Source organism: Rattus rattus, chromosome 8 (genome assembly GCF_011064425.1).
Source record: "Rattus rattus isolate New Zealand chromosome 8, Rrattus_CSIRO_v1, whole genome shotgun sequence".
Lineage (NCBI taxonomy): Eukaryota > Metazoa > Chordata > Mammalia > Rodentia > Muridae > Rattus > Rattus rattus.
The window spans coordinates 114,070,280-114,095,753 of NC_046161.1; the positions used below are offsets into that span (position 1 = coordinate 114,070,280).

Genomic DNA, 25,474 nt, shown 5'->3' on the forward strand with positions numbered 1-25,474 from the left:
GTGGTTTACCTGTTTGTATGTCTGTGAAGGTGTCAGATCCCCTGGAATTGGAGCTACAGACAGTTGTGAGCTGCTATATGAGTGCTGCGTATTGAACCAGGGCCTCTGGAAGAGCAACCAGTGCTCTTAACTGCCAAACCACCCTCCAGCTCCCCTCCCTCCCTCCCTCCCTCCCTCTCTCCCTCTCTCCTTCCCTCTCTATGCTACAGAGCCTTAGCTCTGACCTTAAACTCACTGGGATCTGCCTGCCCGTGCCTTAAAAAGTGTGTACCACCATACCGGCTTCCTTTTTTTTTTTTTTTTTTTTTTAATAATATATTTTCCTTTCAGATGTTGGCCAGCCTCTCAGCGCCTGCTCCTGTGGGGTGGACTTTTCACCATTTCCCGAAATGCCAGTTTTTTTTGTGGTGTGGCCGCCTGTCGACCTCCATTGCAGACAGCATGGCCTTCTCCCTTCCTCATATTCATTTACTTTCTCTAGGCAGCTGCTGAGATCTATAGCTAACTGGTCCATTGTTGTTGTTGTTTTCTTATGCTCTCATAACATTGTTCTCAAGTTTCCCTCTGAGTCTGTCTCCAAATTCTTTTATTAATGTGACTAAAACCCCCCAAAAGGGAACCTCAGTTTCCCCAGTAACAGTCCTCCCACAAAATAAGTAAATGTAATTTAAAACTAATATTAAGATTCCTTGAGGAGACAAATCCTCTCTGGTTCCCAACTACACCTTAGGCTCCTTTCCTGAGAAGGATAAATATTACCTGAGTAAACGGGAAATGTAACGCAAGCAGCTTCCAAAACTATAGAAATGACAGAACCTGCTGGCTGCCTGGACCCTAGACTCCTCTGCAATTGTTGGAGCACCTTCAGCCTACTGGCCCAGAATATCTGACAGGTTTATCCGTGAAGCAGGAATATTGAAGCACTTGCCCACCTTGTCTTGGCAAAGCTCAGCGTTTGACTTCCTTCATGTCCTGCTTGTCCATGGTTTGGACAGCAGGCTGTGAGCAGTTGAGGCAAGGGCAGCTTTTTTGCCCGGTGGCTAGCTTGCCACATTTTAATCAAACTCCACATGGGTGTTCTTCGATGCCCATCATCATCTTTGAAGTTGAGTAGGGATGCCTCCAGGAGCTGATGTGTCTCACAGTCACAAAAAAACTTTTACTATTAAAACATCTTATTTTTAAAAGATTTATTTATTATATGTGAGTACACTATAGTCTTCAGACACACCAGAAGATGGCATCAGATTCATTACAGATGGTTGTGAGTCACCATGTGGTTGCTGGGAATTGAACTCAAGGCCTCTGGAAAAACAGTCAGTGCTCTAAACCACTGAGCCATCTCTCCAGCCCCTATTAAACCATCTTAAATGCCATATACTGTAGTATATATAGTATATATATAGTATTTAAAGACTATCTAAGGTATGTATGGATAGGTAAATGTTGCTTGTTTCTAGCTACTTGCTATCTGATTAAATGTGAAAATATAGAAAGCTAAATAAAGCTTGCTTTTGTAATAAACTAAACGTACCTACCAAGACTACAAGCTTGATCACTAATTTGCATTTCCAAGTTACCTTAAATAGTTTGTAATAGCTTTCAAGAACTAGAACTTTATATTACATTTTAAATGAGTTGAAGCATATACAGTATATTGTAGCAAAATATAATCTTAAATTTCTATAATATACAGTAATCTATATCAAAATAAAATATTTGGCTTGTTGCTAGTTTAAAAGTAGATTCAATAATTTACCCTTTTAACTTATTCCTATATCCGCCCTTTTTTTCATTTCATTCCCTCTCTGCCTTTCCCCCCTAATACTAGTTAGAAAGGGATAGAAGAAAGATCCCTGAATATAAACTCCTTTACTTCGTTTTTCTGACCAAGACCATTATCAACTTGTGACCACCCCCACCCCCTAAAATCTATCACCCATCGAATGACCAAAAAATTACACATTCCAGTTCTTGGAAGTGAGGAGGCAGCAGTGTTCTCTTAGAATTGCTTTCTGCTTTCTGGGGGCAATGGCATCTTGGGATCCCTAAGAAAATTGTGATAATGACCAAGTCCTGGGAGAGCTAGCTGTACCATTTGTTGTCCAGTCTCTGTGTAATGAGAAAGTGCAGGTCTTAAAGTTTAAAAAGCACAATGTAATCTATCTCTGGAAGTCTGTCTTCCTTTCTGTTCATTAAGCATAGCTTTTAAAGTACGATCAGCTCTTTCTATACCTGCTTGTCCTGTAGGATTGTGTGGTATACCTGTAACATGCAAAAAACTGCTTTGTTATTTTTTATAACAAAATCACACGTGTTTGACTTACAAAACGAAGTCTTAGGAGCCAGGAGCCTGTTGGTTAGCTCAGAGAGGCTGAGAAAGCACCCAGCTGAGCTTCCTCCTCAACCCACGTCCCAGAAGGAAAAAGAAGAAAATAAACCCTTCTCTGCCCGCCTTAAAATGCCTTTCGAATTCACTGTTTCTAATTCTGCTTTCTGTGCATCTCTTTATCCGTTTCCCTGTGTTCCTATGCCAATGGTTGTTTGCTCTGCCTCTTGGCCTGTGGTTGATTTTATTCCATCTTGTTTACAATAAACAGAAAGCTCTTGCATTAAAGGTGCGAGCGAGGACTGAGCTACACCACAACCACAGACAGGGTTTTCCGGTTTACAGTCTTGGACTTCACACTGTGAACGCTAATCCCCACAGAATGTTACCTGACTCTCCCATCACCTACCACTGGTTGAATGCTAAGCTTAGTCTGCTGCATTCATCTTTAGAAGACCATGTAGCAGACCCCTTTCTAGGTCTTGCGAGAGAGGATCTGTAGGACCCTAGTAGTCTTTTCTTAATCTTAAAAACCTCAGTGAGACACAGCTCTGGGTTGGGAGGTGAATAGGACCAAGTTGTCCGTGTACTGTGGCAGGCTCATCGAGTTCTTCAGGCAATGACGCACTTGACTTTGATAAATGACCCTTGTCTTATCTTTCCCTCAAAATAGTGTTGCCATGTCTTCTTCATTATGGTTACGCAGATATTTTTTGATGAATATTTGATCAGTATTATATACAAAAATACGTTGCATTAAGTTTTGCAACTTACTTTTTTGTGAGTCAACAGTTGGATAAAGACACTTGTGTTTGATCATTGGTACCCTCATAATGGTGGATGGAGAGGATCACCACCAGGTAGTTCTCCTGTGATATTGATGCACACACACACACATACACACACACACACACACACACACACACACACACACACACACATACACACGCACATACACATGCACGAACGCACACACACACACACGATGATGATGATTATGATGGTGACAAAGGCTATTTTATTCTATTTAGTATATTTTGGCTTTAATGAAACAGAGCCTCTTTATTTAGCCCCGGCCATCCTGGAAGTTGCTCTGTAGCCCAGGCTAACCTCAAATTCAGAGAGTCATCTGTCTCTGCCTCCCAAGTGCTGGGATTAAAGACAAGCGCTACCACCACTTGGAGAGAACAACAATTTAAACATTATTTTCACTGGTTTTTAATTTTATTTTTCTCACATTCACGTGTGTATGGGTACATGTGTATGAGGGTGTTTGTGGACATGTATGTGTATAGATGTGGAGGTTAGGACAATGTCCAGTGTTATTTCTCAGACTTTCCACCTTGATTTTTGTTTTGATTTTTAAAGATTTATTTGTATGTCTGAGTACTCAATCTGCATGTATACCTGTATGCCAGAAGAGGGCATCAGATCACATAGATGGTTGTGAGCCACCATGTGGTTACTGGGAATGGAACTCAGAACCTCTGGAAGAGAGGCCAGGTGCCCTTAACCACTGAGCCATCTCCCCAGCCCCTTAGTCTTTAATTTTAAACAGCAGCCTATGCTGTGTTAAAGTGGGCCTATAGAAAAACTTAAAACAACATTGAATTTGTACTGTGTCAAGAGGAATTCCATAGTCACTGTCCAGGATCACTGCTAGCCTGTGAATGTGGGTGAAGGAGAAAATACACTACCAGCCTTACCATGAGACTGTTGTCTTGTGATGGTTTTGATTATATTAACTGACATTTTTTTTAACATCGCATGGTGCACACTCATTGATCTGAGCATTCCAGTTCCCTTAATCTTTTATCAGGACGAAGCAAAACAATGCTGCTCTGACTTGCACCTTCAAATATTTGTGTGACTGGTGAGCATAATTTTTATCTGACCCTGCTACTTTTGTAGTCAGCTGTAATTTATGAATTTAGAAGGCTACATGCCAGCCCCGCTTTTCACTGTCACCTGAGAGGTGTCGTAAGAGAGCTTTGCTTTCACAGGCAGCAGTACTTACTTGTTTTTCTGATTGTATTTCCCACTTTTTCCTCTCTTATGAGCAGGGCCCTCTGGTTTCCAAACCTAACGTCTTTTCTGATCAAAACAGAGATTCGTGATGCTGCAGATGCAGGAAACCAAGGTGGAAGAGACTCTTGTCTAGGTGAGTGAACAGTCTGTACAAAGTAATCATAATAATAGCTAACAAGGGGGCTATGGGAACATTTTAAAGGCACTCAGCGAAGCTTGGGGAGTGATTTGCAGTCTTTTGGGACATTGGAAACGGGGCCAGTTGAGCATCTCTGTAGCTACCCTCACCTCAAACTCATCTCCCCCCCCCCCAATCTGTGGCATGACCTGCTTTACATCAGTATTAGCTCCTGAGGTAGTTTTCCATTTATCTCCATTAACTATGATTCTCTATTAAGCACATTCCCTTGAAGATCTGTTTCAGATACTGAGCCCCATGATGGTGTGTGCTGCAGGTTCAATGCCATTCTTCCCCCTGCGTATGAGCTACTCACTGATTACTTCTATTTCAGTTTGGAAGAAACATGCTGATCCAGAGGAGGTATTTCTCAGATTGATTCACCAGAAATAACAGTGAAGAAATGACAGAAAATTAATATCAGGATTTTATATTTGAAGATAAATAGACTTGTGAAGACATGAAGGAAAACACCTCAGGAGAGAGTCTGAGAATTCACACTTTTCTTTTCATAAACAGTCAAATCTCATACAAGATCAGAGAACTCATAGTGGAGATAAACCTCATAAATGTGGGAAAGCCTTCCAAGCAAAGAAACTTCTTACAGCATTAGAGACTTTATCCATGAAAGGAATGCTATCAATGTAAGGACTGTGGCAAAGTCTTTTGTCAGAACCTGTTTCTTAATAAATGAATTCATACCAGAGAAAAGCTGTATAAATGTTGGGAATGGGACAAAGCCCTTCCTGAAAGTACCCCACTTAGTAAACATCAGAGAATTCACACAGGGGAGAGACCCTACGAGTGTAACGAATGTGGTACAGCCTTCGTTCAGAGCATTTGCCTTTCTCAGCATCAGAGACATCACACTGGAGAAGGCTGTATAAATGCAATGCATGTGGTAAGGGTTGTAACCAGAGCACTTGTCTGACTACGCATAGGAGAAGTCATACTGGAGAAAAGCCTCATTAACGTAAGGAATGTGGAAAGCCCTTTTCTCATAGCACATCTCTTACTGAACACCACAGGACTCACTCTGGCAGGAAGCTCTGTAAGCGTAGAGAACATGAGAAAACCTTCCAATAATATGCACTCTGCAGTGAACATGTGGTGAGCGACAGGCCTTATGAGGACATTGCTTGTGGGAAGTTCTTAAGACACATTCAGCCCTTTTTCAACATGAGAACCCACATGTGGCCGATGAAGCCTAACCTTCAGTTTATGTCATTTTCCCTAGTGGATGACTATGATTATTGTAGGAAGGAGAGGGATGGTAAGGAAGGAGCCTGGTGTACTGTACTCTGAAAGTGTCCCAGGAATGGAGAAGACAGAGCTTATTCTGGGTGGATGTGAGTTGAAAGGAGAAAAAAAAAAGGACAGTCTACGTTTTTTAGATAAAGCTTCCCTAGTTCATGCAAACCTCAAAGCAGAATTTCACTCGAGGTGCATTATCTTGATATACAGCTTCCCAAATTGCCAACCTTCTGTTGTGGTAAATATTAAAAATAACCACTAACCCTCGCTAGCCGGCATCGTCGAGCCATATGGCATTAGCAGGGTATATTCAACTCAGTGGTGGCAGGTTCTAGGGCACCACATCATGCTACCTCTAGCTATTCTCTGGCCCCAGTGGCGGCTGTCCTCCTGGCTCTTGGCCTCCGAACTCTGCTCATATTCTCAGCGACCTAGTAAAATCAAGACTCTAGAGGTCCCAGCATCTCTCTGTCATGGACTCTGCTCACATTACTTGCAACTGCCCCCTGCAGTCACTGTCATAACCCACACCAGCCCAACCAAATCAAAACTCCAGAAGCTTTTAACTTAACCATTAGATTTATCTCAGTAAATTTACACTGTACAAAACATCCACACAATAAACTCAGAGCCAATTGATATAATTTGCCCACCTAGTTAAGATAAATTGACCTATAAAAACCCATCCCTTATGAAACAATCATAGCTACCTGTGGCTAATTAAAGCCACACGGAGAATGATCCTCCTCGTCCTCCTCCATCTTGCCTCTCTTCTCTCTCCCCATCTCTCCTCCCTTCACTGCCCAGTCACAGGCCTTGCCTTGATTTGTCTTCACCTGCATAAAGATGACAATGTACAACCTTCAGTCACGACACCGACTGATGAACACCCTGCAAATCCAATGAATGTGTTGATGCCAGACCCTTCCAAAGAAGTGCAAGTCCTTTCATCTGGCTACGCCTGTACACACCGCCAGGGTTGCCCATCTGTAAATTCTTAGGGTTCTGCAATATCACTACTGCACGCTGCTGTGGTATATTTGCACAGACCGTTGTTAATTTTGTCTAAGTTCCCTGCTTCTTTCCTAGGCTTCCTGCTTGTACCACTTAGTGATATGCTCAACCAGTATCTTAAAAGTTTTCCCTAAGCACACATTTCTTTCTCCAGTGTTCTGCTTTTTGTTGACTGTGTTATACCATGAGAGTTTAAAAATCGGATAGTGGGATTTCTTGGACCTGCCAGCAAATGAATAAAGACACGGAGACATAATTATTTATTCTATAAAAGTTTAGGCACTATATCTGGGCAGACTCTGTTAGATCATACAAATTAACGCCAACTATTCTGGCCTTTGTCCTTCCATGTGGCTCCTTACCTCTCTCACTCTCTCAGACCCTGCATCCGTTCCTTCCAATTTCATGCTGGCAAATCTCCCCAAGACTGCTTCTTTTCCCAGAGATCTCTTTTCATCCTGGAAGTCCCGCCTTCTTCTTTCCTCTCCAACCATTGGCTGTCAGATCTTTATTAAGCCTATCAGTGAGCTAGGAAGTTGTTATGTTTAAAAAATATGGAGGCAGATGATGAACCATAAGAATAACAAAACCAAAATCTGGCCAGTACTCACCTTTCCATGGAACAGCAGTCAATGAATAGTACAAAGACAGCCTTCACACAAGGTACAAAAATGTTACCTCAACACAATTGTCATATACTTACCTATCAGCACCTTTAGTTAGGAGCACTAACACTCATTACTGTATCCACAGTATCTGGCACTTAGCATATATCCAAATATCTATTAAACTGAACTATAGACTTTTTTTACAAAGCATTTTTATTTTATGTGCATTGGTGTTTTGCTTGTGTGTATGTCCGTGTGAAGGTGTCAGATTCCCTGGAACAGGAGTTACAGACAGTTGTGAGCTGCCATGTTGGTGCTAGGAATTGAACTCAGGACCTCTGGAAGAGCAGTCAGTGCTCTTAACCTCTGAGCCATCTCTCCAGTCCCATCATTAGATATTTGAACATAGTAGCATGAAGATTGTGACTTAGGCGGCCAGAAAGGAGCTATGGCGAACTATCTGTGAAGTATTGCTAGAAGCTAGAATTTTCAACCTTTCTCCAAGTTGTTTGTAAAAATGTACAGAACATTTCACATTAGATGAAAATAAATGTAGTTTTAGAGACACACCTATGTCAACCCATAAAACAAAAAGTTAGGCATCAAAAAGTAACGCTAGCCCAATAAGATCACTTACTATTAAAAAAAGTAAAAAGTAATGAAGTGGAATCACTACCTGGGTGCATGGCGCCCTTGGATCTGGAGTAATAGCTAGCTAGTCTTGTTTACTCTCCGTGCTCTGAAGTTTGTTGATTTAAGCATACAGTAGACAGAGGTATTAGATCCTCAAATGCACACAACAGGCCACATATGCAGTATCGACCATTCAAACTACAGTGTCCTTAGTTTTCATTTCTCACCTCTGTTCCAAATAACTCAGATATTCTTCCCTTTATGGAGTTCAGCCCTTGAGGCTCTATTCATACCTTATCCCTAGATTAAAAGACTCAGTTTTTTTTATCATTAAGATTTCTGCCCTCAGCATCTCAAGACAATTACAGAAGTGGGTTTTGTTTGTTTTGAGATGGGCTATTCCTGTGTAGCTCAGGATGACCTGGCAATCACTATAAAAGCTAGGCTAGGCTTTACTTCTGATTGATCTCCCTGCTCAGCTACCAAAATCCTTGAATTTTAGGCCTGTATCATCACATCCATGATGATGTGAACTTGAGAATTTGCATTTTAACCTTCCCATCCTGTGTAAGGCCAAACCCTTGACAAGGGCAATGCCCATCTCAGTTATGGTCAATGTTTTTTAGTCTCCCAATCTACCATTAATTTTCTACCACACTGAAAGAAATGCATCCCCGAGCTGCCCATGGTGGAGTACACTTATAATCCCAGCACTTAGGAGGAAGTGACTGGCAGATCTCTGAATTCAAAGCCAGCCTAGCCTACAGGGTTCTTGGACATCCAGGGCTACACAGAGAAACCCTGTCTCAAAACAAACAAACAAACAAACAAACAACAACAAAACAAAAAAAAAACAACCACAAGAACAAAAAAAGGCATCCCAAAATGCAGACTGTGAATTCTAATGAATTGCTTTACTGATAGCACCTCATGCCAAACTTATCTCCCGTACATTACATGTAGAGTCTTTGAAACCAAGGTAGGACAAAAAACAATCATTGGGATATTTGAACTAGAGATAAGAACTTGCTGTTGCCGAAGATGTGCTATAAATATAACAGCTGTAAGATTTAGGGGCACTTGATACCACGGCATGGCACGTACAAACCAACAGTCGCTATAAAAGTTTGTTTTCTTGCAATGTAATTAATATAGTGGCACATCCCCACTCCCCTTTTTTATAGTGTTGGGAATTGAGCCAATGCTCAAGATATGCACAGGAAGTTGATCACTAAAGCATAGCCCTAACCATGTCCACTTCTGATTTGTTCCCTTAAGTGATGGTTTTGGGAAAGCAGTCCATTTGAAAGTTTGAACAGTGTCTTTGCACGTCATTGACTTATCAAATAATTGCTTTCTAAGAGCCTACTATTTGCAAACACATAACCCCACTGCCTTATAAAACTACAGTTATAAACCTGTAGGAAAGCCTGAAAGTGAATCAGGTCCTCTTTGACCCATGCTTTCCCCCTTACATGTCTGAGTGACCCCGGTTACTCTGAATAAAGAGCATTATGACGCAAGCTTTGCAGAAACAAGTTCGTGTTGTCAGTTCCTATCTTGGGGCCTGGAAAGGAAACTGAAGGAAGAACACTAAGGACTGGACCTGGGGCTTGAGAAACATGAACGCTCTGACGTTAACATTTTGGGATGGTGGGGGTGTTAGTGCTATTAGGAAAATCCATCACTGACGATAGTAGGAAATGGTCTACCATTAAGCCACATTCTACCACAGATACTCTTTTCTTAATGACTTGGCCTCCTTATGATGCATTGGATAACCTAGAACTCACTGTGTAGACTGGGCTGGACCGGTGCTAAAAGCAAAGCTGTGCACCACAAAGCCATCTTTTGTCAATGTTTCTTTTTTTTATTCAATTTGCCAAGCTGTGACTGTTTATTAACTGACCAGATTATAAAAATACCACGGGCAATACCTTAGTTTATCTGTTTATCTGGTCTTCCCTGTTGCCAGCATTTCCACCTTCCACAAAGTGAGCTGTCTTTTTCTTCATTCCACCTCGTGGGGAAGATAGTTGGAAGGGCCACAGGAAGTTATTTGCTTCCTTGAAGCGTTTCCCAATTGTATAGATCTCATGAATTAGATCCTCCATGCAGATGATGCCAAATTTACCAAGAGATCGAGCAATAAGGAGTTATCTGTCAAGGCAATGCGCTTTTCATTGATTTTGCCATAGCCTTGCTTGTAGATGAGCTCATTTACTGACTTCAGGTTGGGGTATCCCCATGCAATGCACGGTTCCACAGTCTTCAGCGTGCTAACTGAAGCCTTGTTGAGCTTCGCAAAGGTGCCATGGAGGATCTGCCGAGGACGAAGCATCTGCAGCACATTGCGCACCTTTGGGCTTACTCCACTGATACCTCGGAGTCTGGTGACAAAGGCCAAGTCTGGTTCTGCGGGCATAGACGTTCCCAGCTCTCCTAGCCATGCGAATCTCAGTCCGGTACATCTGTCTGTACTCCTTGTGAGAGTGCTTTGCCTTCTCGTGGATGAGCTTCCTCCTTGCCTTTCTCAGTGTCTTCAGGGCAAACTTCTTCCTCAGGCGCTTCACCTTCAACTCTGTGAAATTCCTTCGCTTTTTCTCAAGGGTTTCTGGCTCAGCGGGAACCTTTTTCTTCTTAAGGGTTCCTGGCGCAGCGGCAACCTTCTTTTTCTTCTCTGGTACAGCCTCCATGGTTCCAGCCGGAAAAAGAGAGGTTGTCAATGCTTCTTACTGTCAGATGTCTTCATAGATTACTCCGCTTTGACCCCCACAACAGTTCTATGAAACCTGGTGCTATTTCTGTGTTTAAAACAGAAGAAGCAAGCTTAGATGATCAAGTGACTCGCTCAAATCCACACAGCATCTGGAATTTGAGTCCAGACACCAGCTTTCCTGTTAACGTTTTGAAAAGATTGCAAATGAGTAAAATGCTTGGGGTTCTTCAGTTGGCTCTGACAGGTGAGAACATATACATCTAAGCTCGGTGACACCCCTGAGAATCTCAGGACTGTCACAGGGAAAATAAATGTGGCCGGGTTGAAGTAGGAATGACCTCCATGTTCCCTTCAGTAGCACATTTCTTTATATGGGAAGAAGGCATGCGGGACCATTTCTGGAGCTGGGACATCCATGTAGACCCTCATCCTCCCTGCTCCACTTGAGGAACCAGATGAAGCCACCTGGCTTCCCAGAACCGTGCAGAAGGTGGTTCTTTAATCTCAGAGTCACGGTATGGCAGCACTGGCTGTTGGCTGTTGCTTTCCTGATGATCCAATCCCATCCCCGTGTTGGTGGCCTCAAGCTCCATCACTTGGGCTCGAGGAAAGCAGAGGGAGACAAATGCTTCAGCCTGTCTGAGGTTAGCTACACTCAACACTCCCTTCACACACACACACACACACACACACACACACACACACACACACACACACACAATTTAAAATAAAATACAGTTTTAAAAAAAAATGGTTTCAGAGCTGGGCAGTGGTGCTAATCCTAGCACTTGGAGTCAGAGGAAGGAAGTTCTCTATTTGAGGCCAGCTTTGTCTACAGAGTGAATTCCAGAACAGCCAGGGCTACACAGAGAAACCCTGGGTTTTTGTTTGTTTGTTTGTTTGTTTGTTTTGTTTTGTTGGTTTTTTTTTTTTTTAGCCAGGCATGGTGATATATGTCTTTAATTCCAGCACTCAGAGCGCAGAGGTACGTGGATCTTTTGAGTTCCAGGTTATACAGGTCTACATAGTGAGTTCTAGGCCAGTCAGTGATACACAGTGAGCCCTTGTCACAGGTTTTAAATAAATTATTGAAAAACAGTGGAACTGTTTGTTACGTGAAGAGGTTGGGGTCTTTTTTTGGCTGAGCTTCTTCCTTTTTTTTTTTCTTCCGTTTTTTTATTGGTTATTTTATTTGTTTACATTTCAAATGTTATGCCCCCTTCCCAGTTCCCCCCCCAACAAGCCCCTCCTTCTCCTCCCTGCCTCTCTGAGGGTGCTCCCCAACCTGCCCTGCCTCAGTGTTCTAGCATTCCCATGTCCTGAGTCATAGAGCCTCCATGGGAGGCTCCCCTCCCAGTGATGCCAGATAAGGCAATCTTCATGCTACATATCTAGCTGGAGCCATGGGTTCCCTCTTGTGTACTCTGGTTGGTGGTTTAGTCCCTGGGAGATTTGGGTGGGGGGGGTCTGGTTGGTTAATGGGGTTGCAAACCCCTTCAGCTCCTATAGTTCTTGCCTTAACTTCTCCGCACTCAAGTCAGATGTTTGGCTGCATACATCACTTCTGTATTGGTCAGGGTCTGGCAGAGCCTCTCAGGGGACAGATCTAGCAGGCTCCTGTCAGTAAGCACTTCTTGGTATCAGAAATAGTGTCTGGGTTTGGTGTCTGCAAATGGGATGGATCCTTAGGTGGGGCAGTCTAATTATGCTGTGGTATTGATTTTTTTTTCTGTTTTTCTTAACTGTTTAAGAATAAATGAAGATTTCCACAGCAGATGTTTTCAGAATGCGATATTGTGAAGCAATCGCTGACTCACTGTTTCTGAGTACATTTAAGTAGCGGAGTTGCAGTTTGTAGGTTTCCTTGTGTGCACATGGAAGACCTTGCATGCCACTGTTGCACAGGGGCCATACAAACTCTTAAATCATGAAAATGCTGGTATGTGTGCTGCTCAAGTAAGCACGTATTTTGTTTTCTGAGATGGCATCTCACTTTGTAACCCTGACTGGTCTAGAACTCACTACATAGAGTAGGTGGGCCTTGATCTTCCTCTTGCCTTTGTTTCCCATGTGCTGGGGTTATAGGTTACTATACCTGACTTGCAAAGGTATTTTTAACCAGGTCATGCCTTTCAACCAGGCCATGCCTTTATCCAATGTACGGCTTTACTAATGAGGAATATACAGTGGAGGCTCAGGAAGTAACTGTTTGAAAGGATTACAAAGATTAGGAGATGTGGCTTTATTGGAGGAAGTGTGTTACTGAGGGTGGGCTTTGAGGTTTCAGAAGCCCAATCAGTCAGTCTCTCTCTCTCTCTCTCTCTCTCTCTCTCTCTCTCTCTCTCTCTCTCTCCCTCTCTCCATCCAAAGCCCCTGCACCCCATATCCTGCTTGTGGATCAGGATGTATCTCTGAGGTATATGTCCTTCTCTAGCACCAAACCAGTTGTGCTGCCGTGCTTCCTGCCCTGATGACAATGGGCCAAGTTGAAACTGTGAGCAAGCCCGCAATTAAATGCCTTCTTTTATAAGAGCTGCCATGCCATGGTGTCTCTCCTCAGCAAGAGAACAGTGACTAAGACAGATCTATTTATGAAATTCTCTGTAAGCCTTTCATGTTAGATTTTGAAATAAATACTTCAGAAAATTCTACAAATGTAATTAAGAAGCAGGACAAAGAACATATATAACAATCTCAGTTTTGTTTTAAAAGGCAATATACATATATACATACCATAGGTGGGAGGTAATAAAATGTTAGCAGTAGTGAGTGTCTGTTATTTCCAAACAGAGGGGCAGTGATGGATGGGTTTATTTCATGAAACCATTTCCTATATTTCTGAATTTTTCTGTAACGAAGTTGAAGTACTAGTGCTTGAAGATAGAAGAAAAGTAATATTTTTAAAATCACCCCGTTACCAAGGTCCACAAGGAAACCAAGTCCACAGTGTCTATATTTACTCATTTTCATCTTCACTGTCAAAGGAAAGGAGGCTGCTATTTTTTATTTGTTTTTGTGAGTTCTTTCTAACTGGACTTTGCTTGTTTACATCATCTTCATTTGTTTTCTTCTTTTTGGAGCTTGCTGTTAGGCCCGAACACTTCTCATCTGAGGAACGTTTAACTGGTTTTCGATACATGATTCTTCCGTCAGCTGGAGGTGGTTCTTCATCTGTGACCAAAAAGAGAAATTGAAGCATTTTTTCTCATTATTTTGCTGTTAACAAAGAGTCAAACGGCAAGAGAATCTTATTCTGTACTTAACGATGTCCTTGAATCAATTTAGTCTGGTCTTCTTAGTGCTTTTAGTTATGCCCCACCCAACACATGCAGTCACTCAATAAAATCTCACTAAAGTTTTCCATAATTGTTAGTCCCCATCTGATTACAGTGAAGATAAAGAGGCCTGAATTTAGGGCTCGTGCATGCTAAGAAGGTGCTTTACTACTAAGCTTTATTCCCAGCTCATCAGGTTGTATTCTGAATTGTCTGGAACCACAGTATATCTCCATTAAACAATGTAACAGATGTCCAGGAATAATACAAGTACACTATGTAACACTGAATACTTTAAGCACTAATTAATTAATTACACAGATCACTGTTGACTGGTTGGCCTGTTTTAGTAACAGGACACTTTATACAGTGCACTAAGGTCGGTCTACTTATTGTCTATTGAGACACAGAGGTGAAATCACTTGCTCAAGGTTACACGTCTGGTACAAAAGCCAATGCTTGAACCAAAGGCTTTCTTCAAACAATTTTATTCAATTAAAAAAAAAAATCGGGGTTGGGGATTTAGCTCAGTGGTAGAGCACTTGCCTAGGAAGCGTAAGGCCCTGAGTTCGGTCCCCAGCTCCGAAAAAAAGAACCAAAAAAAAAAAAAAAAAATCAGGTTATTTTAGATCATACCTGCTTTGGCAGCCTTTATTTCTGCTTTAATTTTCATGACTTCTTCAGCTGTGAGGTCTCCCTTTTTTAAAACCACTACTTGAGGCTGTTCATCTTCTTTGTCGCTTTCATTGCCGTCCTCATCTGGAAGCTGAGGCTGGATTTTCTACAGAAAATGTAAATGTAATGTTTAGGTTGCTAATCTTCAACCAAACACCGTCACTGTGAGCAGCTGTGATTATTAAAGTAAAATGGGCTGGGCAGTGGTGGTGCATGCCTTTAATCCCAGCACTTGGGAGATAGAGGCAGGTCTCTGAGTTTGAGGCTAGCCTGGTCTTCAGAGTGAGTTCCAGAACAGCCAAGACTACAAAGAGAAACCCTGTGTTAAAAACAAAACAAACAAAACAAGAACAAAAGGAAAATGGGTAACTATCCTTAAAATGAATAGAAAATAAAATTTTAATTAGCTTCAAAGAATATATTTTCACTACACCAGAAAACAGATCTACTTGCCAATTACCCTGAAAAACTTCTCCAGTGGGATTCATTTCTATCTAGCTTATTCAGGGAGGTGCTAAATCATCTTGCTTCTTTTTTTTTTTTTTTTTTAAAGATTTATTCATTTTATTATATATAAGTACACTGTAGCTGTCTTCAGATACACCAGAAGAGGGCATCAGATCTCCTTACAGATGGTTGTCAGCCACCATGTGGTTGCTGGGAATTGAACTCAGGACCTCTGGAAGAGTAGTCGGGTGCTCTTAACCGCTGAGCCATCTCTCCAGCCCATCATCTTGCTTCTTTATTGGTAATTAATATTTTTCATTTCTGTCTTGTCTGGATTTGATCAAAAAAACAAAAAACAAAACAACAAAAAAAACCCAACAACCCCACCTCACCATCTAAGCCAAAGTAAAGAAGATAACAAGTAAATTACATTTTCCCCTACCTCTGCTCATTTAATAGACTAATGGCTTCAGCTTTGTAGACATCTTTGTTTGTTTTTCAATACAGGGTTTCTCTGTTTAGCTTTGATTGTCCTGCAACTCTATCTGTAGACCAGGCTGGTCTGGAAGTCAGAGATCTCCCTGCTTCTTCATCCTGAGATCTAGGATCCAAAGGCATGTGTCACCACTGCCCTGCAGATACCTTATCAGCTGCTTTTCAGGAACACACAAATAGTTATGTAAAAGGTTTTGTGTATAAACAATACTGTACATGATTGTTTAACTTTTGAAGTTTACCAAACAGAAACCCTGTACTCACTGTACAATTATATTTTATCAGCTAAATATATTTTTCTTAAAAAAAGATTTATTTATTATAGACAAGTACATTGTAGCTATCTTCAGACACACCTAAAGAAGGCATCAGATCTCATTACAGATGGTTGTGAGCCACCATGTGGTTGCTGGGATTTGAAGAGCAGTCACTGCTCTAAACCACCGAGCCATCACTCCAGCCCTAAATCAGAATTTACAAAAGCTAGGCTCCATAAAATTCCCTACTTTTTAACTGAAAAAGAAAAAGGTTTTGCATAAATACTTTGAGATAAATACAGAATTTATTTTTCAAGCTACTGTCTAATATTTAATTTTGGGCAGTCATCTTATGTGGAATACCCTGCATGATTTGGCCTTTGCCCACTACTATCCATATCACTTTCACACCTTCTAGAGTCTAGATGCTTAACTACGTTTGAGTACTTAACAGTCCACTATAAGCACATTCATATCTGCCTTCTTTGTCTCTCAAACTGTGTCTAGGAAGCCCCAGGCCATCTCTTCTTACTCACGTACCTAGCCCTCAAAACTAACGAGTCCCTAAAAGCGCTCCTGAAGATAACTGCATGTCTCTTGTGTGACATATGCATAGGTGGAGGCAGCAAGAACGACATTGTGTTTTCAATGTTATCTTTATTAGACAAACTCCTTTGAGAAGTATTGTTTCATTTTCCTATTTTGAGACGCACAGCCTGGAAAACAGCAGGAATTCTACTAGTCTAGGATGATTGCCCCAAAGACTCCAGATTCGAGAATCATTTAATCAAGTGCCTTCAGTCTCCTTATCGGAAAAAGGAGACGACGCTGTCAATCACCTTGCTCAGGTAAAGTGAGATCCGCAAGCGAGAAAGAAAGGGCAGGAAAGCTGTCTAGACCAGGTACTAAGGGATAGGTAGTTTTCAAGAACAGCAGTCTGCAGGTTAAGAACTCCCTGAGTGAGGGACCAGTCAGTTACACAGGCACCGAGGAGCCGGAAGTGGTTTGTAGACACAGGGTTTGATACCGGCGACTCCCGCGGGCTCACCTTGGTCTCTACGGTGGGCCCTTCCCTGTAGCCGACTCGCTCTTTGAAGCGGGACAGGAAGGCGGGCTCTGCGGGCCGCACATACGACACCTGGTTCCGCTTGCTCATGGTGATTCTGATAAACAGCACTCGCCACTCTTGGCGGGGTCCAAGGTGTCGGTCGCCCGCGCCGACTTCTGACGTGTACCATGTCCGTGACGTCATCCGAACACGCCCAAGAGGCGTGGTTCGTGGGCGGCGCCAAATTCAAATCTGCGGCCATCTTGGCGGGAGGATTCTGGCGGTCCTGGCGTAAGCGAATCTCGGTAGAGGTCGCCATGGCTCCTGGCTGCAAATGTAAGTTGCGAGCCTGCCTGGTGAGCCCATCGCCGCTGGCAGATGCCGGTGCTACGGGGCGTCACCCCTTAGGATGCCCCGCGAGGGCGATGGCGGCGCGCGTGGTGGGAACCTGAGTTCCTCACGGAGCGTGGGCCCACCCCCCCGCCCGCCTGGGCTACAGCCTACACCGGCGCGCTCTTCTCTGTGCTGTGGACCCTGCCTGCTGTTTTGTTTTCCTGCTGGCTTCCAATGTCCTGAGGACGACCCTTGCACTCTGCACTTGCTGCTTGATTACACATTTCTGACCTTCTTGAAGGGAAGGGATTTGTGTTCTCTTCGGTGGCCTAACCTCAGAGGAGGGAACTTTAAAGCGAATGGCAACGATCTCTTTACAGTAGTGTTCCCATTCTTCATCCAAGACTTCATGAATTCCTGAAACCAGAATTGTACCTTAGTACAGAAGCCTATAGATAACTGTGCGCTATAAATTAAGTATACAAAGGTTAGCTAATATACGGCAGTTATAGTAATATACAGTAATAGTTATTTGAAAGTGGTCTATGACATAGTGTCTTATTGCACTCGTCTTTACTTTATCCTATGGGATGCTATGGTGTCTACTTGCTGAGAGAAATGCTGTGGACCGTGGGACAGTTAGTATCCAAAAGTCACTTGAATACAAGCGTTGTAATGTAGCCACTTGGTCTGATAACAAAAGGCTGAGATTGTTCGGAGAGAGTAGTATTTATAGTGTCTATAAGGACCTGGCTAAAGAGAATTGTGTAGCATGAAGCTTCATCATGCCACTGAGAATAGAAGGCTGTTTAAGGCCAGCTTTTATATTGAGAGCTTGTTTCAAAAAAAAAAAAAATAGATTTAGAAATTGTTTCATTCTGAATTTTCTTTTTCTTTCTTTTTTCTTTTTTTCAGAGCTGGGGACCGAACCCAGGGCCTTGCGCTCGCTAGGCAAGCGCTCTACCGCTGAGCTAAATCCCCAACCCCCATTCTGAATTTTCTATTTACTTGTTTTAGACTGTGGTTGATGGCTGAGGAAAAAACATAAAAGAAGTGCAGATTATGAGTAGACTAATATATATATATTCTTAATCTGTTTTCATCCCAGAGACTAATCTCCCCACCTCCACTGTATATAAGTGCCCCCTCTTATATTGCCTAATACTATAAATTATCTTCTTATATTATTTTTAATTATTGTGTGTGTATGTGCATGTGTACGCGCATATGCACATGTATGTGTATATGTGTGTGCGGGTATGAGTGTTGCTTGTATGTAGGTGTACACACACATGGGCGAAGATACCCTTGGAGTGGTTGGATACTCTAGCGCTGGCATTATGGGTGATTATGAGCCTCTGAATATGGGTGCTGGCATCTGTTTTTGTTTGTTTGTTGTTAGGCTGATTATAAGATTTGAGAATAAAATGAGATGCTTGAGAAAATTGTGAAATTACACATTTGAATTTTACAATAGTGTTCATATTTGTACCTCTTTGTTAATTGCAATTTTTCTTGTCGTGGTGACTGTTGTGAAACTTTGTGTCTCTGGGCATCCATGATTAGCTGTATCTATTCTTGAAGCTCGTGTACATGGTACATATATTCTTTTTCTTGTCATGGTGACTGTTGTGAAACTTGGTGCCTGTGGCATCCATGATAGGCAGCAGCAACTGTCAGTGCTGTTTAGTGTTGCAGTAGGTAAGCATGTTACAGTTTGCTTTCCCTGAGATTGCCGTTTAGTTCTCTCTCTTTGAACTTGGGTTTCTAAGTTGAATTATCATGAATAATCGTGAATAGCAATAAACATGTTTTTAGGCAGTCACATAAATGACCTCAAAGTTGAGAAGAATTTACAGTGAATGTATACAGAGGATTTCCTTGCAGTATTACAATTTTATGATAGCCATATAGTAAGACTTTATATGTTAGTCAGCTTTGGGTCAGCAGGTAGTATAATGGAAGTGGCTGATGGTAGGACATATGAATCTAGAAGGCCTGCGTTCAAGTCCTAGAATTTCTCAATACATCTTTTCAGGTTTCAGTTGACCAGAACTTCCTACTTCTCTGAAATTTGTTTGCTTATTTTGTTTGTCTGTTGAGACAAGATCTCTCTGTGTAGTCCCTGACGTCTGGTACTTGGTTTACAAACCAGGCTGGCCTCTAATTCTGAGATCCTCCTTCTTCTGACTCTAAAGTGATGAGTTTTAAGGCATGCGCTGCACACAGCCCTCCTCCCTGAAATTCTTCACTGTTGGGGTGGAGGGCTAAATGTTTTCTTTCGTGTCTCTTTGTAACTCAACAAAACATGTACATATAGGCCTGTTTGTTGGGGTAGCATTTTGTATACTGTGAAGGTGTATCCTGTGTCTCCTTTCCTGCCTCGCTATAGGACATCAGCTCCTTTATTAAAACCAATCAGAGAATGCCTTAGGCAAGTGGGGAGGGACAAAGACACACTTTTACACAGCATACAAAAAGATTATCCCAACATCTTCCCCTTTAATATCTGATCACTTAAGGAGATCTCTGGAGATCCAGAGCTTGTTCTCTTCCTGCTCTTCTCCAGTTTTTGTCCCACAGACTCTAGCTGCATTTACTTTCCCAAACTCTGAACCATTTCTCCTCAACTCAGCCAGATAAGGAAGCTCTCTGTGGACTCTCCTACCTTCACTGTAGCTTGTGATCCAAGGGCTCACTGCCTTTGTTTCCTTCTCTTAGAATCGCTTTACTTTGTTGTCATCTGTTGTCCAGTGTTGAGAACTTGTTGTATATTTTTGGTCCAGTTTCCTAATTTATGACAAGTAAGTGACTGATGATTGAAATCAATTTGAAATTGAAATCAAATAGAAACCAAATTGAAATTGATTGAACTTCTGTTCATAAGGACAAGCCAAAACATGAGCTCAGCTTTTAGCTTTCATAACACAAGACTGTTATATAACACACACACACACACACACACACACACACACACACACACACACACACACACTGTTTTTTTCACCAGCTTGTGAAGAGTGCTGTAGGTGTGGGGTGGGGGTTTGGAGGGTTTGTCTGTTCTCTGCTGCTCAGGCGTTGGTTTAAGGTGAAAGTATAATCTCCAGAAATCAGGTTCTGTGTGACAGACATTTTGTTTTTAATTTTTGTGTAAGCAAAACGGAAACCTTATTATAGTCCTACTCTTGATCATCAGAGAGATTGTGTGCTCACTGTGGACCAGGCACTCCTTTAGGTATGCCTTATAAAGTGGAAGAACAATACTTACTATAATAGAAACAATAATAGGTTCTTTGAAGATGAACAGAGCCAAGACAGGGCACTGAGAAATACAGTGCATGAGGTGGGGTAGCAAAGAGGCTGGCAGTTCGTGTCTGTAGGCTCCACAATCCGCTCATCTGTACACAGGAAACATTTCAGACAAAATATATCCACCTGGGTAGAATATGCACAGAATTGTTTTCTTATCATTCTCTAAATAATAAAACTGCTTACTCGATAACATCTATACCATATTAGGTATTATAAGTAATCTGGAAATCTTTTAACGTATACAAGAGGATGTGTATGGAATGACAACCATTTTATATAAGGGAGTTAAACGTCCGTAGATTTGTTTGGTATCTGGAGACCTGAAGTAAACCTTCTGTTGGTAACAAGGGATTATACATGCTGCTACATAGTGTGGTTATGGAATGCCTTATTTAGAAGATATTCGAGAGCTGGAAAGGTTACTTTATTTGGTTAAGACACCTTCCATCAAGCCTGACTACCTGAGTTCCATGCCCAGGACCCACAAGGTAGAAAGAAAGAACAGACTCCTGTAACCTGTCCTCTGACCCTCTGTATACACACAAAATAAATGATTAGATAGATAAAATTAGAGAAAAATTTAATAGATTAAATTTTAAAAAATTATGTTTTTCCTTCATATATGTATGTGTATCTCTGTGTTGAAATGACTTGCTCCCTTTCTGAATGGATTTTCAGTTTTCTTCAGTAGATGTTTCTTTGTTTGCTCCTTGCCTTTTTAGAAGCATTTTTAGAGGTGTTATTCCCTGATGCCGGGTTCATCAGTTTCCAGACTGCGGTCACACTGCCACTCTAGAAGCTCATCTCTAACCTCTTTATTTTGCCCCTCTTTCTGCCTGCTAGGTTAACATAATTGATGGGGCTAGAGCAGTAAAGAAGGAGACTTGTAATAGCTCCCATAAAAAAATAATTGTTTATTCCATGGTGGTGGCAGTGGATTTTGAACCTAGAATTAAGTATTTACTGAAAGATTATATATGAAGAGTGAGGAAAAATGGAGTTGTGGCGGTGCCAGCCCTGGCGGGTCTTTTTTCTTGTTTGATTCTTCTTGAGACATCGGAGGGCGAGGAGCATAGGCTGGGGTAAGACTTGATATTAGGGTTGCTGTATAATAATAAAATGTTTTCCCATCTTAAATCTAAGTCATTTAGCTGTGGTAGCTAACCTGCCTGTCTGAGTTCTTCTGACAGGAGAAGCTGTTTAGCACTTCATCCTAAAACAGCAGGAGATTAAAAGTAAAGTAGCCTTTGATCCATCTCCACAGGAATTGGGAGGCTCTAACCCTCAGCCTGCTAATGAAGTCTCAGGAAGAAAACGTGACAGAAAAGTAACTTAGCAATTATTTTGAAGTTGTAAAAAATTTCCTATGAAAGTTCTCTAAGAAAAGGGAGAAAGGGGCTTGTACGAAAAAGGGGGATAAGGGCCTAAGAAAAAAGGGGATAAGCGGAATCTAAGAAAAGTGGCATAAGGAGAAAGCAGGAAAAGAGGGCCAAGAAGTGAGAGTGCGCTCTTTGTCCTCAGTACTTATACATCTTTCAGAATACATGATCACATGGTAAAACGTTCATCACAAATTTACACATAAATTCAAGTCATAAATAAGTTTACAACAGAGAATGTTTACATGCATATCCATTAGGAGTAATTATCTGGCTAAACATTCATCACCTGTTACCACTTTGCAAGTGAATGGAGAGTTAAAGTCATAACTTATGTGACCAAGGTATTAGTGAACTTTTGTATAGATAAACCCAATCGATATTTTATCTCTGTTCTAGCACCTGTGGTGAATCGTTAGTTCCCTTTCTATGACCTTTGGTTAATGGTTTTACAACCTCTTGGGATGTTCTCTAAGTTGCAGAATGCCTGCTTACTATCTCAAACCTATATCTCATAACACTGAAGACTGGCAGAGTTTGTAGTTTTGACATCAGAAAGGACTTAATAGTATTATTGAAAGAGCTTAATAATGACTATAAATTTAGGAATTCCTCTAGGGTCATCATTAAGGATTAAGAAATCTATTTATCTACATAACATCACTACAAGACATCTTCGTTGTTCTGCAGAGATCTGCTCAAGTAGACAGGCTAATACCTGGTGATGCTGTATATGTTTAATAATAAAAGGAAAAGCATATTAATAGCAGAAATCTTTCCTAAGATGCATTCTTCCTGGGCCTTGCCTACCAGAGCCAAATCCACCATAGATTATAAGCCAAGGTGGGCCATCTCAGGAAGATCACCTGCTAGCTATTAGCTTCTCCTATGGTGGCTCCTGACAGAGTTGCTTTTAGGACTAGAGCGATGGCTCTGACAGATCTAATGGGCTAGTGTTGGCCACCAGTCTCTAGTGTGCCAACTGAATAGACATGTGATAGTGAAAATCTAAGAAAGGACCTAATTCAATATGACCTTATAGGACCTCAAACAGGTCTGGTGACTCCCAAGTCTCAGTTTGCAGTCCTAACATTAAATTTAGCTTTCACTAGAGAGTAACAGGTACTTATAACCAAGTCAAAGTCTGGTTCCATCCATTGGCCCATCACTGTCTGAGTTCCATCCGGTCCTACAGGCTGTTCTGACCGTAGTTAGAATTCTGGAGTCTCTTTGGAGGCATAGAGCGTCAGATGTTCTTCCCTTTTCCCAGCATGAGACTCTCAGGAACATTTTAAGATTTTAGAGGATGGAGGGAAAGAGGAAGACCATTGTTCCAGTAATCTGATAGTAGAAGTGTCTGTAATTGTAGAGTAAGACTGGATTCTGTGGTTTTAGGCCTGAGAAACAAGAAAGATAGAGTTGTCATTTGCTGAAATGAAGAAGTTTCCGGGCACTTACATCTGTACCCTCTGCCTGTCTTTCTGTCTTCCAAAAGAAATTAAGAGAGTAGAATTTGGTAAAGAATACTAATATAAAAAAAAAAAGAATACTGATATATTTATAATTTGGCCAAGATATGTATTGTAAAGGAGAAGAGCCTAATTTTCTTCCCATTGTGCCTTGGCAGTATTGAGATTTATAGCTATGAGACTCAGAGCACAAGATATGTAGATTTAGCTGTGAGATAGTTTCATGGATCCTTTCCTTGTTGAGTAGATGGGACCTCAGGTTTCTCCCATTGTCTTTATTCCCACTTTCACAGGTTGTCTCCATTTTCACATTGTGAAGAGCACAGGTGTCCAGGATGTAGAACACTTCTGTTCTATAGCTCCAGCCATTCTGTCTCAGCATGGGATCATGGTTATAGTGGCATATTTACAATGGGAGAGAGGACTCGGGAAAAGCATATTAGTAGCAGGAGTCTTTCCAAAAGTGAATTTCTCCTGGGCCTTGCCTACCAGAGCAAAATCCATCGTAGATTATAATCCAAGACGGACCATCTCAGGATGGTCACCTGCTAATATTTAATAATAGTTTTGGATACATTGTTTGAAACATTACCTACCTAAAATCAACGTGGAGATTATTAAGTATGTAGTTTTAGTCCCAGGATTCTGGAGACAGAAGGATGAGTTTCTGTGAGTTTGTGGTCAATCAGAGCTAGTGAGACCCTGTCTAATTAATGAATCAACTTGGAAATCTTCAATATATACCTAGCATTTAAACTCGAGAGACCAAATATTGACACCAATATAATGGGCTGAAAGGATGGGGAGGAGAATTGAGACCAAGGCCTAGGTGTGGATATCAGGGAATTGAGAATGTTGAGAGGCAGTGGAAGCAACTAAAGAAATGGTTTCCATAATGAAGCTTTTTTTCCTTTTTTGGTCACCTAGCCTAGGACTTTGTACTCAGCACATAATGTAGTTATAATTACCTTTAAAGATCTTGTTTAAGAAATGGCACACAGAAGAAAGGTGATACAGATGGTAAAGAATTTACCCAGATCACAAAAGATATGCATAAGAATTCTTCAGATACACTGTAAGAAGTCAGCAGGTTAGCTCCCTAGACAAGTTTCTGAGAGGAGACCAAGGGATCTGAGAATGTTGAGGGGCAGTGGAAGCAACTAAAGAAATGGTTTCCATAATGAAGCTTTTTCCCCTTTGTTGGTCACCCCAGCCTAGGACTACAAGTTTTATAGTAGTTGAGGGGGAAGTGACTTAGTTTTGTGCCGTTTGTTTAGGATCCATATTGGAAGATGTGAGCAGGAATCTCACTGTCTTATCAACTAGTAAAATGTACAATATGAATACATTTTCTTAGGACTGGCCATTTGTTCTTGTACATTGTTAGTCATGAGCTGGCTCTAGATGTCTCTGTAAGATATGGTAAGTTACTGAGGTCAGGCTCCAAAGGCTTGTGGCCTGAGTGCTGTGGTGAGGATTTCTGCATTTATTTTTGTTCTTTTATTCTTTTTTTTTTTTTCTTTTTTTCCGGAGCTGGAGACTGAACCCAGGGCCTTGCGCTTGCTAGGCAAGTGCTCTACCGCTGAGCTAAATCCCCAACCCCTTGTCCTTTTATTCTTATAGATCTCTTATCTTTTTTTTTCTAGCTGAGTTACGGAATGTGACAAATTCTCATTCTAACCAGCCAAGGTAAGAAAGTCTTGCTGATGAGCATGGAAAAATTAGGATATAGTCTGCCTGCCTGCCTGCCTGCCTGTCTTCCTTCCTTCCTTCCTTCCTTCCTTCCTTCCTTCCTTCCTTCCTTCCTTCCTTCCTTCCTTCCTTCCTTCCTTCCTTTCTAAGAGAAACACCAAAAGAGGGCATCAGATCCCATTACAGATGGTTGTGAGTCACCATGTGGTTGCTGGGAATTGAACTTAGGACCTCTGGAAGAGCAGCAGTCAGTGGTCTTAACTGCTGAACCATCTCTAGCCCCCAATATAGTATTTCTAAGATAACTGTTTAGTATGGTCAGAGATGCT

At 41.6% G+C, this 25,474-nt stretch overlaps 2 protein-coding genes and 1 pseudogene across 2 annotated transcripts in view; 1 reads left to right on the forward strand and 2 right to left on the reverse strand.

The window, feature by feature from the left end:
* Positions 1 to 9,987: 9,987 nt before the first annotated feature.
* Positions 9,988 to 11,019, reverse strand: LOC116907287 (annotated as a pseudogene).
* A 2,347-nt stretch (positions 11,020 to 13,366) lies between these two features.
* Kiaa1143 (KIAA1143 ortholog) lies at positions 13,367 to 17,147 on the reverse strand. The gene is made up of 3 exons (XM_032911270.1): positions 16,961 to 17,147; positions 14,675 to 14,819; positions 13,367 to 13,934 (listed from the first exon to the last, which is right to left on the reverse strand). The coding sequence occupies exons 1-3, from the start codon at positions 17,066 to 17,068 to the stop codon at positions 13,720 to 13,722; spliced, it is 468 nt and encodes a 155-aa protein (XP_032767161.1). The 5' UTR covers positions 17,069 to 17,147; the 3' UTR covers positions 13,367 to 13,719.
* Positions 17,148 to 17,214: 67 nt separating this feature from the next.
* Positions 17,215 to 25,474, forward strand: part of Kif15 (kinesin family member 15) — a 71,971-nt gene continuing 63,711 nt past the window's right edge. The window contains exons 1-2 of the mRNA XM_032911271.1: positions 17,215 to 17,296; positions 25,100 to 25,142. Coding sequence (XP_032767162.1) covers positions 17,278 to 17,296; positions 25,100 to 25,142 — 62 coding nt within the window. The 5' untranslated portion in view covers positions 17,215 to 17,277. The remainder of the gene's footprint in view (positions 17,297 to 25,099; positions 25,143 to 25,474) is intronic.

Bases quoted from the DNA above. Each gene is read 5' to 3' on its own strand.
- Kiaa1143 (XM_032911270.1), bottom strand. From the start codon at position 17,068: ATGAGCAAGCGGAACCAGGTGTCGTATGTGCGGCCCGCAGAGCCCGCC. The intron at 14,820-16,960 runs GTGAGCCCGCGG...CATTTTCTGTAG, and splicing joins GGCCCACCGTAGAGACCAAG to AAAATCCAGCCTCAGCTTCC. The intron at 13,935-14,674 runs GTATGATCTAAA...TTTTGGTCACAG, and splicing joins AATAAAGGCTGCCAAAGCAG to ATGAAGAACCACCTCCAGCT.